At 43.3% G+C, this 15,944-nt stretch overlaps 1 protein-coding gene across 1 annotated transcript; it reads left to right on the top strand.

Annotated features, from left to right (window-relative positions):
* The first annotated feature begins 8,675 nt into the window (after positions 1-8,675).
* On the top strand, positions 8,676-14,275 carry LOC143990267 (uncharacterized). Its single transcript, XM_077490332.1, has 4 exons — positions 8,676-9,069; positions 11,613-11,999; positions 13,226-13,418; positions 13,573-14,275. Exons 1-4 carry the CDS (start codon positions 8,781-8,783, stop codon positions 14,255-14,257), a joined length of 1,554 nt encoding a protein of 517 aa, XP_077346458.1. The 5' UTR covers positions 8,676-8,780; the 3' UTR covers positions 14,258-14,275.
* The last annotated feature ends 1,669 nt before the right edge of the window (positions 14,276-15,944 follow it).

Consider the following 15,944-nt stretch of genomic DNA (forward strand, 5'->3'; position numbering starts at 1 on the left):
TAGTGGAGGCGGGACTTAACCCACACGTTGCTGCCATGGAGTCCATCAGGAAAGGAAAATTACGGTAAGTATTTTGATAGGAATTTTCTGTTTTTTGGGAAAATGGACACTTTCATGAATAAAAAAAAAAAGGAAACAGTAAAGTTAGCCCAATTTTTTTGTAAAAAATGAAATATAAAGTTACGCCGAGTAAATAGATGCCAAACATGTCACGCTTTATAATTGCGCGCACGCGCGGAATGGTGACAAACGACAGTACCTAAAAATCTCCATAGGCGATGCTTTACATTTTTTTTACTGTTACCAGGTTAGAGTTACAGAGGTCGCAGAACACAGTGCGCCCCATTCACAAAGCGCTGTGCGAATCGCGCATGCGCAGTAGGAAACGGCCAGTGAAGCCACAAGGCTCCACTGCCTGTTTTCTTTAGATAGAATGGCGGCACCGGAACCCGAGGGACGGGTCGGCCTTGGGCGGCCAACATCACGGGTGCCCTGGACAGGTAAGTCTGCTTATTAAAAGTCAGCAGCTACACTGTTTGTGGCTGCTGACTTAAAAAAAAAAAATTTCAATTGGCCCTCCCCTTTAAGGCCCCATTCACACCGTGTTTCGTGAACGCAGAAAAAACACGCCTCTTTCTTGCAGTACCATTAATTCTCAATGGCACCCCAAACACGGCAGCTGCAGGAAAACGCACATTAGCACGAAATGCAGGTGAGAATGGAACCTTAAGGATTATAAAAACTAATAAGGGGTAACTACAAATATCATCCTGTGAATTGTCCCTTTTAATATATAAATTTACATTTACTTTCAATAATGCATTAAAGCTCATGTCAGGCAAATGGGATAAATAAAACAACAGAACATCTGCTGTTCAGCAATTGGAGGAAATAAAATTCTGTATACCGTTATTTCCTTAAAATAAGCCCAGGTCTTATATTAATTTTGGCACCAAAAGACACAGTAGGGCTTATTTTCAGGTTAGGTCTTCCCATGTAATGTGCTGTCTTCTCTCCCCCTCTCTTTCCCTGCCTGTCAGGAATCCCCAGTGTGAACTGAGTTTAAATGCTTGTAAAATCCTATAATTTACAATATTACAAAAGAATATGATGTACAATTTGTGTGTTTCTGTAATATAATTGTGCCAAATACTCTCGTTATAGCGACCGCTCTGCGCTTCTGTGACCCGCCGGAGCTCTCTTCCTCACAATTATATTACAGAAACACACACATTGTACATTATATAGTACTGTAATAGAGTAGATTATAGGATTTTACAAGCATTTTAAGCTAGGGCTAATTTTTGGGGTAGGGCTTATATTGAAGCCCTCCTGAAAAATAACCCTAGGTCTTATTTTCGGGGAAACACGGTATATGTATGTTGTCCATTCCCAGCTAATAAAATTTCCCAACACCCTCCAACCCTCATTAGGCCCAATGTTCAGCCCTATAACTCATGCTCATTTTACTCTGCAGATGGGAGCTCTGTATACAGGTGCATCTCATAAAATTAGAATATCATCAAATGTATTTCAGTAATTCAATTCAAAAAGTGAAACTCATATTTTATATAGATACGTTGCACACGGAGTGACTTATTTCAAGGATTTTTAAATAATTTTGATGATTATGGCTTACTAGTGAAAACCCAAAATTCTGTATGTCAGAAAATTAGAATATTACATAAGACCAATACAAAAAGGATTTTTACCACAGAAGTGATTTACTGAAAAGTATGCCCACGTACAGTATAGTATGCACTCAATACTTGGTTGGGGCTTCTTTTGTATAAATTACAGAAAAAAAATGGAGTCGTGAATAAATACCACCAAAATAAAGCTCTATTTGTGCGAACAAAATGATAAGAATGTAATTTGGGTAGAGTGTAGCATGACCGCACAATTGTCATTGAAAGTGCAAGAGCGCTGAAAGCTGAAAAATGGTCTGGGAAGGAAGGGGGCGAAAGTGCCCAGTATTGAAGTGATTAAATAAACATATCATACTTACCTCCACTGGGCAGTTATTTTTGCACAGAGTGGCCCTGATCATCATGTTCTGGGATCCCGCGGCGGCTACTGCGGCTCCTCCTTGCATCGGTAAATACCCTTAGAGAAGGGCTCTCCCCGGTGGTTACCTTGCGGGCACGCTCCCAGGTCCAGCATTTGCGTGCATAGACACAGAATGCCAGACTCCGCCCCTCATTAGATTTGATTAACAGCAGCAGGAGCCAATGGCTGCGCTGCTATCAATCTATCCAATCAAGAGCCAAGAAAACAGGCAGAGAGGAAGCGTGCGTCTCTGCCGAGGGAACAAACGGGCTCAGGTGAGTAAAACGGAGGGGCTGGGGGGCGGTCAGTGTCAGAAGTTATTTCACCTTAGTGCATAGGATGCATTAAGGTAAAAAAAACACAAGGGTTACAACCCCTTTAATAACTTTGTAGCTCCGTCTCTGCTTCCCTGACCAATAGAAAAGCCTGCATTCCAAGGGATGTACTGCACAGCTCTGATAATCCAGCTGAAAACTCTCTAAGAGGACTATTTACCAATGTGTTCACCCATGAGTCACCCATTTTTATAATGAGTATAAAACGTAAGATGCTTTATACCAGATGCATTTTTAAACCTCATCCAGATCTAGGGGTGCAACGGATCGGCACACTCCGTGATCCGCAGAGCACTCCCTCGTCACGGCCTTAGGAAAGGCCGCGGCTTTGGCCTAGCTCCGAATCGGCGGCCATCTTTCTTCACCCAGGCCATTTACAATGTGATCACTCCATCAAATGATGGAGCGATCACTTGTAAACAAACCAGCGTCATGTCATGACGCCGGTTCCGCTATCCCCTCTCTGTACTGAGCTGTACAGTGGAGGAGAGAGATCGGATGGATGCAGCACTGTGGGCTGCATCTGTAGTGCCCACAGCACTGCTCTTTGACAGCCTACTCTGCAATACCCTGCCAATACTCTGCCAATACTTTGCCATACCCTGCCAATACTCTGCCATACTTTGCCAATACTCTACCATACTCTGCAATACCCTGCTGTACCCAGCTATGCTCAGCCAATATTACAGTGGGGGAGTTTGTGGATATTACAGTGGGGACTATGTGGCGGTGGAATTTTCACAGGGTTTTGCAAATTCAATTATTTTCTGATCTGAAAAATGATCCGATCCGTGACTCCAGAACGCATGCATGGTGTTTGCCATGTATTCTAGTGGCCCTAGTTCACACCAGTGTGGTCAGTTCCAATGCTTTTAACAAAACAAATTGCTGTATTGTTTTGTCTGGCATCAAAATGTGTGTAAATGCACCAGAATGCACATTGTCCTAATGAAAAAAGAAAGTTCTCAAGTATCAGAATCCAAAAAAGAGGGAATAACATTGGAACGCATTGAAAATGCATTAAAAACATGTAAAAGTACCAGATTGCACATTATCCTAATGGAAATGAAGATTAAAAGTCAGAATAAAAAAAAAAGGAGGGAAAAAAAACACACAGGAACACATTGAAAACGCATAAAAAAGCATAAAAAATGTGTGTAAACGCACCAGTTGCACATTGTGCTAATGAAAATAAAGATTTTTCAAGGGAAAAAAAGCATTGGAAAGCATCAAAAATATGTGTAAATGCACCAGAATGCAAATTGTCCTAATGAAAAAAAAAAAAAAGATTTTTCAAATGTCAGTATAAAAAAAGAAGGAAAAAAACACATAGGAACACATTAAAACACAACAAAAATGCATCAAGTTCCAATTCTTTCAACAAAAGAACAACCTGCTGCATTTTGTTTTAGCCTGGAATGCACCAAAATGCATGTAAACACACCAGAATGCACATCATCCTGATGAAAATAAAGATTTTTTAAGTGTCAGAATAAGAAAGGGGAAGAAAACACATAGGAACACATTGAAAATGTGGCAAAAATACATCATTGGAATGCATGAAAATGGTTGGAAACGCACCAGAATGCACATTGTCCTGGTGAAATAAAGATTTTTTAGGTGTCAAAATAAAAAAGAAGGAAAAATGCATAGGAGCGTGTCAAAAACATTTGTAAACACACCAGAGTTTACATTGTCCTGATAAAAATAACCTTTTTTTAAAATAAAAGTAAAAAGGGAAAAAATACATAGGAACGTGTCAAAAACATGGATAAACGCACCAGAATTGACACTGTCCTGATGAAAATAACCTTTTTTTTAAATAAAAAAAGAGGAAGAAACATATTAAAAATGTGTCAAAAACATGTTGCAAATATGTATGCAAAAATGCATCCAGAATGCATAATGATGGTGTGAAGAAGCCGTGTGAATTACGGGTACAAACATTAATAATGTGCAGGTCTTCTCAGGTTTTCCTACAGCAGATGACAGGTACACTTTAATGTGACCATAAAAAAAAGTGCTTTTGCAGGTTACTATAGCAACCATAGAGCTCTCCTAGCAGCTGATTGGTGCAGGCTGTCACTATGACATCACGGTCTATAAATAGAATGGCAGTTGAAGCATATAGGTAGAAAAACGGCCACAGCCCTGTCAGTTGGTCTTTGACCTTTGTCAGAGTAAGACAGCAATTGATCTGCTCCTCAGAGAGATTGATTGTTTTTTGTGGACTGAGATAATTTGAAGAAATTTTGAAGGAGTTTTCGGGTTATTTAGTCAGTGAAGACATTTAGTGACATTTATTGACATTTAGTGTCATTTAGTGTCATTTAGTGACGAGGAAGAAGAATGCTTTTCAGACTTTGCATCTTCTTTCTTTTTCTGCACCTTGTGACAGGTAAGTGTACTGATCAGTGTTACACCTTACTGTAGAAATCACACAGCTAACACTGCAGGACAAGGAGTCTTTATTCTCTAGGACTGCATAGTGACACCTATTCATGAAATGAGAACATTGCAGTCACATGGGTAGATAAAGATCCTTCTCCTTGTGGAAATGCTTTGTGTATGGAGTGTAGTAGAGGATGTGTAGTAGGGATGCGTGTATGGAGTGTAGTAGGGGATGTGTCTATGGAGTGAAGTAGAAGATGTGTGTATGGAGTGTAGCAGGGGATGCGTGTATGGAGAGTAGTAGGGATGCGTCTATGGAGTGAAGTAGAAGATGTGTGTATGGAGTGTATTAGGGGATGCGTGTATGGCGTGTTGCTCCATCGGACAAATGTTTGTTGTGCATGCGCTCAAACTTTCCGACAACAAATGTCCAATGGAGCATCATCCGATTGTGTACACAAGACCATCAGACTAAAATCCAAAGTACAAACAAGCATGATCAGAACCAATGCTAAAGATCAGACAAAAGCAGAAGTTGCCCAAAGGGTGGCGGTAAAGAGCTGAAAAACCACATGATTTGACAAATGTTGGCTGAAAAAGTTCTGCCTTGTGTATGCATACCAAGTTCAAGGCCAGTGCCCCTTTGGACCAAAATCCATGGAAGAGCCCGATGGAAGTCCGATTGTGTGTATGAGGCTTTAGAATCAGTCAGCCACAAAATAATACATTTTTAGTTTTGAGTTCATTATTTTTACATTAACATGGCAATGTTCCCATAGATCCAACCACCCTCAGGTACCCACTGCTGATATATTCTCAGTGCAGGTGCCCATAGCCATCAAATTGAATGTAATATTTACTGGCTACTGAAGCGGTGCGTTTACAAACCATTTTTCGGGTGTCGTTAACTTAATATTGCTACCTGCAGCAGTTTGCATTAACAGAGTGCGATTGTAATACGGTTAATGGGATCAAAACCTCTATTATTATTTTCTAATGTAGTGCTCCAAAAAATCAAAAGGAGCGGGTGGAACTTTTTTTTCCAAGTGTCTGAAATTTTAACAATAAAAATGTTTGTTGTTCGATTAGTTCCACAAATCAAATGTTATAAGCAAACACAATTTTAAAGTGCTGTCAAATAACGTTCATCAAGTATCTTATGGCATTATTGGATATATTGACCAGACTGCTACTAGTGTATGGCCAGCTTTAGTCATAGTCTGATCCTTGGCTGAGATGCCAGTTCTGGGCTGTGTGGGCACGTTTCACACAGATCAGCCCCCTGCTGCTGCCTCTCACTTTATTTACCTGCCAGTTATGTTATTATTAGGCCCAATTCACACCACTGTACAGTTTTTTTTCCCTTTTTTTATGGATGTGAATGCAGCTGCAACTCTTTCAAATTCTCACAGGTGAATAAAAATGTATTGCCTTCAGATCCATAACACAAAACCCAGAAACCTGCATCTGAGGACATGCGTATACATGTACACCATTGAAAAAAGCAACAGGGCCATTTTTACGCATTCAAAAATGGATCTATTTATTGATCAAAATGTGGGAACTTTTGTTCCTTGCTTGATCATTACATTGTTTACAGTTGTGTTGGGGTCATGTAATTGAGGCCTAACGGTTGTAGTGAGCGATCACTGGGAGATTGAGAAAATGCCTCCTTGTGGTGCACCATGCGATTCTCCAGTCCCTGTCCTATACTGGGCAGAAAATGTTAGAAATGTGAACTTGTGCTTTACGATTGAAGTTTAGAATGTAAGCTGGTGAAATTAATCGTTGTTTTCTTCTTTCCCCAGGTGTAGAAATCAAAAGCATTCAGACGTACCACCAAGAACTGAATGTTAAACCAGGACATCGGCTGCTGATCCCCTGTTATTTCCAATTGGATGAACCCCTTGCAGATAATTATATCAAACTGCAATGGAGTGTGAAGCCACCAGACCAGGATGAATTTCATCTCATCTACCAGATTGAAGACACTGCACCCCTGACGGTAAAAGATAATAACAGAAGAGCAAGGATGCACTTGTCAGATGTGCGCCAAGGAGATTGTTCCCTTGTGATCGATCCGGTTCATCGCAACGATAGTGGCATGTATGATCTTCACATTGCCATAAATGGACACGAGTTCCCAGGAGACACGAGAGTCGATGTTCACATCAGGGAAAGCCGTAAGTATTACAGCCTATAGAGACAGTGTAAATGTAACAAAACATGCCTATCAATGCCAGATCTTGCTGCCAGAAGTTGGGTGCAAGATCCTGGGTAAAATGTATGTGCTCTGCATGCATGTAAACATTTCTGCAACGATTACATACATACAAGATTATAGCACATGCGCACCATTGGTCGCTAGGAGTCATGTGCTGACTGCATCCTAGCAACAATGTGGGCTTAAGTGCTTTTGAATGACTTTCTTCAAGATCCTGATGCCATTATTGAAATATACCACGGAGATAGTGTCATACAAACATTGAAATGCTACAAGTATATGCAGTGGTGCCCCCCCATCCATGTGTCCGGCTCCAAATCTGCATGCAGCGCACCAGATTTATTGACTCCAAGGAAGGGGGGACTCTAATAGGCTTAAAAAAAGGGTGGGCTCAGGGTGCAGAGCAGTGCAGTGGGGTGCCGCCAGCTGACCGGGGAGATGATTGTTTGGAGAAATCAGCTGACATTCAAACGCGCTGTCAGCGCTAATCTGACACTGGTTTTTCAGCATGCCTGGTCAACAGAAGCTGGTCACTGGATAGGGATCTGTACACAGGGGTTGTATAAATACCTATCCAATGACCAGCTTCTGTCGACCAGGTATGCTGAAAATTTTCAAGGGATGCAAGGACAATTACAGAGACAGAGCAATGCACGGTGTCTGTGTCTCCCCCTCTCCCTACCGCTGGAGGGAGAGACACAGACACAGTGCATCATTCTGTAATTGTCGTCCCCCTGCACCAATCCCCCTTCCTGTGCTGCCCACATTAGATTATTCCCTGTGTGCCTGGGCCCCCCATGTCCCCCAGCAGTGCTGCCGGCTTCCCTCTCTCGCTGGCTCAACCGACCTCTGGTACCCATTTCTGATGGCACAGTCTCAGTGCAGGTGCCCATAGCAATTACAGATTCAGACACCCTCAGGTACCCACTTCTGATGGCACATTCTCAGTGCAGGTGCCTATAGCAATCACAGATTGAACTGCCCTCAGGTACCCACTTCTGATGGCACATTCTCAGTGCAGGTGCCTATAGCAATCACAGATTGAACTGCCCTCAGGTACCCACCTCTAATGGCACATTCTCAGTGCAGGTGCCCATAGCAATTACTGATTGAAATGCCCTCAGGTACCCACCTCTGGTGGCACAGTCTCAGTGCAGGTGCCCATAGCAATTACAGATTCAACCACCCTCAGGTACCCACCTCTGGTGGCACATTCTCAGTGCAGGTGCCCATAGCAAATTACCTGCAGCAGTTTGCATGAACAGAGTGAGATTTTAATACGGTGCTGGAAACACACAGGAATCACTGCCAATCCCACACCACATCAGTGTGAACCGGGACTCAATGGGTTAATGGGATCAAAACCACTATTATTTTCAAATGTAGTGCCCCCAAAAAAAATTTACATTTGGGAAGTTCAATTAGATCAAAAAAACAAATGTTATAAGCAAACGCAATTTTAAATTATTTGAATTTTCACACAGATCAGCCCCCTGCTGCTGCCTCTCACTTTATTTACCTGCCAGTTATGTTATTATTAGGTCCCATTCACGCCACTGTACATTTTTTTTTTCATTTTTTTTTTTTTTTTATGGATGCAAATCCAGCTGCAACAAAAGCTGCTTTACGATTGACCGAAGTTTAGAATGTAAGCTGAAGCTGGTGAAACTAATTGTTGTTTTCTTCTTTCCCCAGGTGTAGAAATAAAAAGCATTCAGACCTACCACCAAGAACTGAATGTTAAAGCGGGACAGCAACTGCTGATCCCATGTCATTTCCAAATGACTGAACCCCTCGCAGATAATAAGATCAAACTGCAATGGAGTGTGAAGCCACCAGACGAGGATGAATTTCAACCAATCTATCAGATTGAAGATACCACACGCCTGACAGTAAACGACATCAACAAACGAGCAAGGATGTACTTGTCAGATGTGCGCCAAGGAGATTGTTCCCTTGTGATCGATCCAGTTCATCGCGATGATGGCGGCATGTACGATCTTCGCATTGCCATAAACGGAGACGAGTTCCGAGGAGACACAAGAGTTGATGTTCACATCAGGGAAAGCCGTAAGTATTACTGCCTATAGAGACAGTGTAAATGTAATAAAACATGCCTATCAATGGCAGATCTTGCTGCCAGAAGCTGGGTGCCACATCCTGGGTAAAATGTATGTACTCAGCATGCATGTAAACGTTTCTGCAATGATTACATACATACAAGATAATAGCGCCACGTTGTGGGCTTTTTAAGTGCTTTCTAATGACTGTTCAAGTTCCTGAAGGCATTATTGAAACATACCATGGAGATAGTGTCATAAAAACGTTCAATTGAAATGCTACAAGTATATGTATGCAGTAGCGGCAGGTCCATTAAAGGCACATGGGCTGCAGTCAGTGCTGCCGGCTATTTTTGATGGTTTGTTTGCCCCCAAGCCCCCCCCCCCCCCAAAAAAAACAGTCGCAACTGAGTATATGACCAGCTTTATGCCAGGTACACACAGGGCGAATATCGCCCGAAACAGTACAAACCAGCTGACATTCATCCCGTGTACAACTCCTGTTGACCATGCATGGTGAAAAACCAGTGCCCGATGAGTGCTGGCAGCGAGCAATGACCTGTGTGTTCTGGCAGGGGGTGGTTCCCCTCAGAACCCAATAGCACATTGGGGGAGATCGCTAAACTAACGGCGTTTGTGCTAGTACAGCGATCGGTTAGGTTTTTCATTCAGCCCGGTGGGATGAACGGAAAAAAAAAAAAAACGTACTGTGTGTACCAGGCTTTAGTTATGCAGAGTAATCCTCTATTTCCTTGGGTGAGATGCCCATATAAAATTAAAACCTGTTCTGGACATTGCCACCAATGGAAGGGGGGTGGTACCACCAGGCCTCCTATAGGGGGCGAAAAAAAAAAAAAGAACAGCAGCTCTATAGTACAGACTGCAAACGTAGGCAAAAATAGGACCAGGCAGCCAATGTTATTAACCACTTTCAGACCGGACCAATTTGCTGGTCAAAGACCAGACCACTTTTTGCGATTCGGCACTGCTTCGCTTTAACTGACAATTGCGCGGTCGTGCGACGTGGCTCCCAAACAAAATTAACGTCCTTTTTTCCCACAAATAGAGCTTTCTTTTGGTGGTATTTGATCACCCCTGCGGTTTTTATTTTTTGCGCTATAAACAAAAATAGAGCGATAATTTTGAAAAAAACGCATTATTTTTTACTTTTTGTAATAATAAATATCCCCCAAAAATATATAAAAAAACATTTTTTTCCCTCAGTTTAGGCCGATACGTATTCTTCTACATATTTTTGGTAAAAAAAAAATCGCAATAAGCGATTATTGATTGGTTTGCGCAAAAGTTATAGCGTTTACAAAATAGGGATAGTTTTATAGCATTTTTATTAATAGTTTTTTTTTTTACTAGTAATGGCGGCGATCTGCGATTTTTATTGTGACTGCGACATTGTGGGGGACCCATCGGACATTTTTGACACATTTTTGGGACCATTGTCATTTATACAAGTAATCACTGCTATATAAATGCAGTGATTCCTGTGTAAATGACACTGGCAGTGAAAGGGTTAACCAGTGGGTGGCAGTGTAGGGGTTAAGTGTTCCTAGGGGTGTGTTACTAACTGTGGGGGGGGGTTGGGCTGTCATTTAGTGTACACTGATCTCTGCTCCAATCACATGGAGCAGAGATCAGCGTCACTAGTTGCTAGGCAGAATGGGAAAATGTTGTTTATACAGCATTTCCTCCATTCGGCCGCTCCGTGAGACGATCGCGGGGATGCCCGCGGCGATCTAGTCCGCGGGTCCCGCGACCGGACTCACGGGGCCCCGACCAGCGCGGGAGCGCGCTCCCGATGGCACGGCGGCAACGAATATTGGACGTACATGTACGCCAATATGCCTGCCCGTGCCATTCTGTCGACGTACATCGTCGTGCGCTGGTCGGGAAGTGGTTAAAATGGTACAGAAAACATCCCTGTAGATGTGTCAATCCCTTCCAGAAGGATTGAATAATTGACACATCTACATCTTCAGTGCAGCTGAAACTACAGAGAAAAGAATTGAGGAATCTGTGTCCTCAATACCTTTCTCTGTCTCAGAGATGACATATCAGGGGTCTGTTTAGACCCCTGATATGTCATTGAAGTAACAGAAAACAGTGTTGTAAGAAACATTTAAAAAAAATATATTTTACAGTTAGAAAAAATTATTTTTAAAAATTAGGAAAAAATAATGTTACATTTTTAAAATTGTTATAATTGTGGGGTGGGGGGATTGCCCTGTCAGGTAGGCTGTATGGGGGTCCCCATGATTTCTAATGGCAGCCCTGTTTCTGGGTTGCATATACATGTGTCACACAGGTCAGTCCCCTGCTGCTGCCTCTCGCTTTATTAGCTGCCAGAAAGTTATATTCTTATACCAGAGGCAGTGATTGATCACTGGGGGAGGGGAGATAATGCTTGATGACACAATTCTGCAGCCGCTTTTGCATACTAGGCAGAAAATATTAGAAATGTGTACTTGTGCTTTACAATTGTCCATAGGATGTAAGCTGAAGCTGGTGAAACTAATCGTTATTTTCTTCTTTCTCCAGGTGTAAAAGTAAAAAGTGTTCAGACCTACCACCATGAACTGAATACTACAGTGGGACAACAACTGATCATCCCATGCCATTTCAATCTGGATAAACCCCTCAGCAATAATCTGGTCCTCTTGAAATGGAGCATGAGGCCCATAGGAGAAGATACATTTCATCCAATCATTAAGGTGTATGATACCAAGCTCCTGCCAGTAGAACACCCCACTAGAAATGTATGGGTGGATGTGGCACAGGTGCGCCAAGGAATTTGCTCCCTTTGGCTAAATCCGGTTCATCTTAATGATAGCGGCACCTATGAGGTCCGCCTTGCCATAAATGGAGACGAGTTCCCAGGCCACACAAGGGTCAATATTTTCGTCAAGGAAAGTGATACGGAGATTGGTAAGTTTTACATGCCTCTAAAGACAGTAAAAGTGTAATAAAACACGCATATCAATGCTGGATCTTGTTTCCGGAAGTTAGATGCAAATTGTTATCACTAGATGCATGTAAATGTTTTGTAACGTGCGTTAAACTTATAGCACAAATGTTGATTATTGGTTGCTAGATGCTGTGAGCTGCCTGTATCCTAGACAGCTTGTGTTGTATCCTAGCAAGAATGTAGATGGTCTTAGTGCGGTGGACCTTCTTTTGGCAATCATTTCTCTATCAGGTCCACTCCGACAGCTTGCCTGCCTGTGTGCAATTTGATTGGCCGGGGCCCAGTTAGCAGTGAACTCTGGTCTGCATTAGTTGAAATCTAAAACAGGCCTTTACTGCCGGTTCACACCAGCGCGATGCGGGAACCAGAGCGATTCCCGAGCCAATATCGCATAGAACTAGCAGGCAGTTCACACTGCCCTATGCGAACCCCTGTGGGTTTCAATAGAAAGTCAATGTCGCCCCCAGATCGGTTTGCATATCACAGTGCGAACTGTGAATTCAGAGAGGAATTGGATGGAAAGGGTGTGAACACCCATGCGATCCAATTCTGGTGCGGACAAAAAAAGGGTCTGCACCATTGTGGTCTGACTGTGATGCGAATTCAGCCATAAAAACGGTATTACTGAATTCACATCGCACATACATATATCTCATGTGATCTGCATAGCAGTACAAATCACATGTGATGTCTGACATCGCAGAAGTGATAATAATAACGTGATAATCTTATAAGCCCCGTTCATACCTTTGCGCTCTGGTGCAGTGCCTTAACTTGTTACACGTTAATGGGCCAGAAATTGTACCTGGCACCAACTTGTCATACGGTGCACTGCAATTCAGGTGTGTTAGCAGGTTTGAGGTCTCATTTAAAATGAATGCCCTAATACATACATGGTGCACTACTGTGCATTGCGGTGATACATGCAAAGGGAGTGTGAAGCTAGCCTTACAATATATCAGTGATGATAGAAATATGAGGGCAGCATACTAGTTTTCAAAGGTGCAGGCTCTAGGGCTGTTCTCCTACATAACAACAGATCCAAAGTCTGACTTCACAACCTGAATACCTAGAAGACTCTGCAATAGATTTTGATTTGTGTATAGCTTTTAGATCTACTGTTTATATTTTAGATAAGTAAATGTTCCTTGCAAAATAACTTTCTTTTGTGATGTGTTTCATACAGACCCTAATCAGCCAATGAAGGATGAGGAATCCCAGTCACGGAAAGCCAGTGAAAATGAAGATCTGGACCTCATGAGAATGGCAGATGTTGTCCAAGGATTAAAAGACAATGGCACCTTAATAGTCATGGGGATTTGTGGAGGACTTCTGCTCCTCATAATACTATTGGGCATGGTGCTAACAATCTACTTTGGGTAAGTTGATTTAGCACTTCCTATAGCTCTCAGTGCAGGGCTTCCCCTTCCACCTATAGAGGGTGGGTGGAGACAATTTTACATTGAGCTAAACCCGTCCCTTTCTTGAATCCCTAAATACACTTATCTAACTTATCCTTTTCTATTTTCACAGATGTAGATATTGCCGGCTGAAGCACAAGGCAGTGGATGAAATAAAACAAATGGAAGAGGGAAGACTGTGTGGGTTACAAGTGCCAACAACCTATGTATCTAACCCTATGGAGAATTGGCATGAAGGATCTACCCTGGTGGACAATTGGCAAAAAGGATCTGCCCCAGAAGATCATCGGCACAAAGGATCTGCCCTGGAGGAGAATCGGCACAAAGGATCTACCCCCGCGGAGAATCAGCACAGTGGATCTATCCTCGTGGATAATCGGCACAGAGGATCTACCCCCGCGGAGAATCAGCACAGTGGATCTATCCTCGTGGATAATCAGCGCAGAGGATCTACCCCCGCGGAGAATCAGCACAGTGAATCTATCCTCGTGGATAATCGGCACAGAGGATCTACCCCCGCGGAGAATCAGCACAGTGGATCTATCCTCGTGGATAATCGGCACAGAGGATCTACCCCCGCGGAGAATCAGCACAGTGAATCTATCCTCGTGGATAATCGGCACAGAGGATCTACCCTCGCGGAGAATCAGCTCAAAGGATCTACGCCCATCCCCACATCTAGCCAAGTAAAGGTGGCGGATCCACCTCCATTAATGACAGCTGAAGAACGGCAGCGAGTTCTGAAGAGAGTAAGATCAAGAGTGAGGAACTACGTAAAGTTTAAAAAAAAAACTTAAAAGGATTCCAGGGGGAAAGTAGGGGGATAAGTCAGGGCAGGGTAGGAGAGTAGTAGGGGGATACGTGAGGGCAGGTTAGGGGAGTAGTAGGCAGATAAGTGAGGGCAGGTTAGGAGAGTAGTAGGGGGATAAGTGAGGGCAGGGTAGGGGAGTAGTAGGGGCATAAGTGGGGGCAGAGTAGGGGTGTAAGCGAGGGCAGGGTAGGGGTGTAAGTGAGGGCAGGGTAGGGGGGTAAGTGAGGGCTGGGTAGGAGGGTGGGGGGGGCATAAGTGAGGGCAGGGTAGGGGAATAAGTGAGGGAAGGGTGGGGGGAGAAGTAGCGGGGTACAAGAGGGCAGAGTGGGGGAATTAGGGGCAGTGAGGACAGGGTGTTCAGAATTAGGGGGATAAGTGAGGCCAGGGTAGGGGAGTAGTAGGGGATAAGTCAGGGCAGGGTAGGGGGTAAGTAGGGGGATAAGTGAGGGCAGGGTAGGGGAGTGAGGGCAGGGTAGGGGAGGAGTGGGGGTTAAAGTCTGGGTTGGGTTGGGATGCAGCATGAGAAGTGGGGGGTACTTCCGCACACCCTGCCTTCACTGCTCCTAATCCCCCCACTTCTCCCCCACCCTGCCCTCACTTACTCCCCTCATCCTTCCCTCACTTATTCCCCCCACTCCCCTACCCTGCCCTCACTCACCCCCCTACCCAGCCCTCACTTACTCCCCTACCCTGCCCTCCTCTAGAGTGGGGAGCCTAGGACCAGCAGAGCACTGCTGATATATCTGGTACTGCCCCTTTCTCCTGGGTAACTGGGGGACCTTAGTTTTAGTCATATTTTAGTCATTTGAATTGTTTTAGTCATGTGAATTGTTTCAGCTTTAGTGGTATTTTAGTCATGTGAATTGTTTTGTCATGGCCTCTCCCTCACGATGGCTCTTGACAAATGAGAAGCTTCCTCTGCTTCTGAAACTGGGCGGCACAGTGGTGTAGTGGTTAGCACTCTCACCTAGCAGTAAAAAGGGTCGCTGGTTCGAATCCCAACCACGACACTACCTGCTTGGAGTTTGTATGTTCTCCCTGTGCCTGCGTGGGTTTCCTCCGGGTACTCCGGTTTCCTCCCACACTCCAAAAATATGCTGGTAATTATAAAAAAATAAAAAATAATTAAGGGAACAGTTTAAAAATAAAATAGCAAAAAAACAAAAAAAAACCTCTCCCCCCTCTTATGTAAAGGCGAACGCAAGCATCAGTCTAGCGTCATGTGTAAACAGCAATTGTACCATGCAAGTGAGGTAACACCGCAAAGGTCACATCGAATGCAGTAATTTTATCAGTAGACCTCCGGTGTAAATCTAAAGTGGTAACCTGTAAAGGCTTTTAAAAATGTATGTAGTTTGTCGCCGCTGCACGTTTGTGTGCAATTTTAAAGCATGTCATGTTTGGAATCCATGTATTGGCCTAAGATCATCTTTTTTATTTCATCAAAAATTTGGGCAATAAAGTATGTTTTAATGCATTAAAATTAGGGATGAGCTTTGAGTTCGAGTCGAACTCATGTTCGACTCGAACATTGCCTGTTAGCCTGTTTACCGAACAGTGAACAATTTGGGGTGTTCGCGGCAAATTCAAAAAGCTGCGGAACACCCTGTAAAAGTCTATAGGAGAAATCTAAAGTGCTAATTTTAAAGGCTATTATGCAAGTTATTTTCATA

This window comes from Lithobates pipiens, unplaced genomic scaffold, assembly GCF_037356315.1.
Source record: "Lithobates pipiens isolate NorthernLeopardFrog02 unplaced genomic scaffold, aLitPip1_a1.2 Scaffold_18, whole genome shotgun sequence".
Taxonomy (NCBI): Eukaryota; Metazoa; Chordata; class Amphibia; order Anura; family Ranidae; genus Lithobates; species Lithobates pipiens.

Coding starts and splice junctions, on each gene's coding strand:
- LOC143990267 (XM_077490332.1), top strand. CDS start 8,781: ATGACTGAACCCCTCGCAGATAATAAGATCAAACTGCAATGGAGTGTG. Junction 12,000..13,225: donor GGAAAGTGATACGGAGATTG/GTAAGTTTTACA, acceptor TGTTTCATACAG/ACCCTAATCAGCCAATGAAG. Junction 13,419..13,572: donor GTGCTAACAATCTACTTTGG/GTAAGTTGATTT, acceptor CTATTTTCACAG/ATGTAGATATTGCCGGCTGA.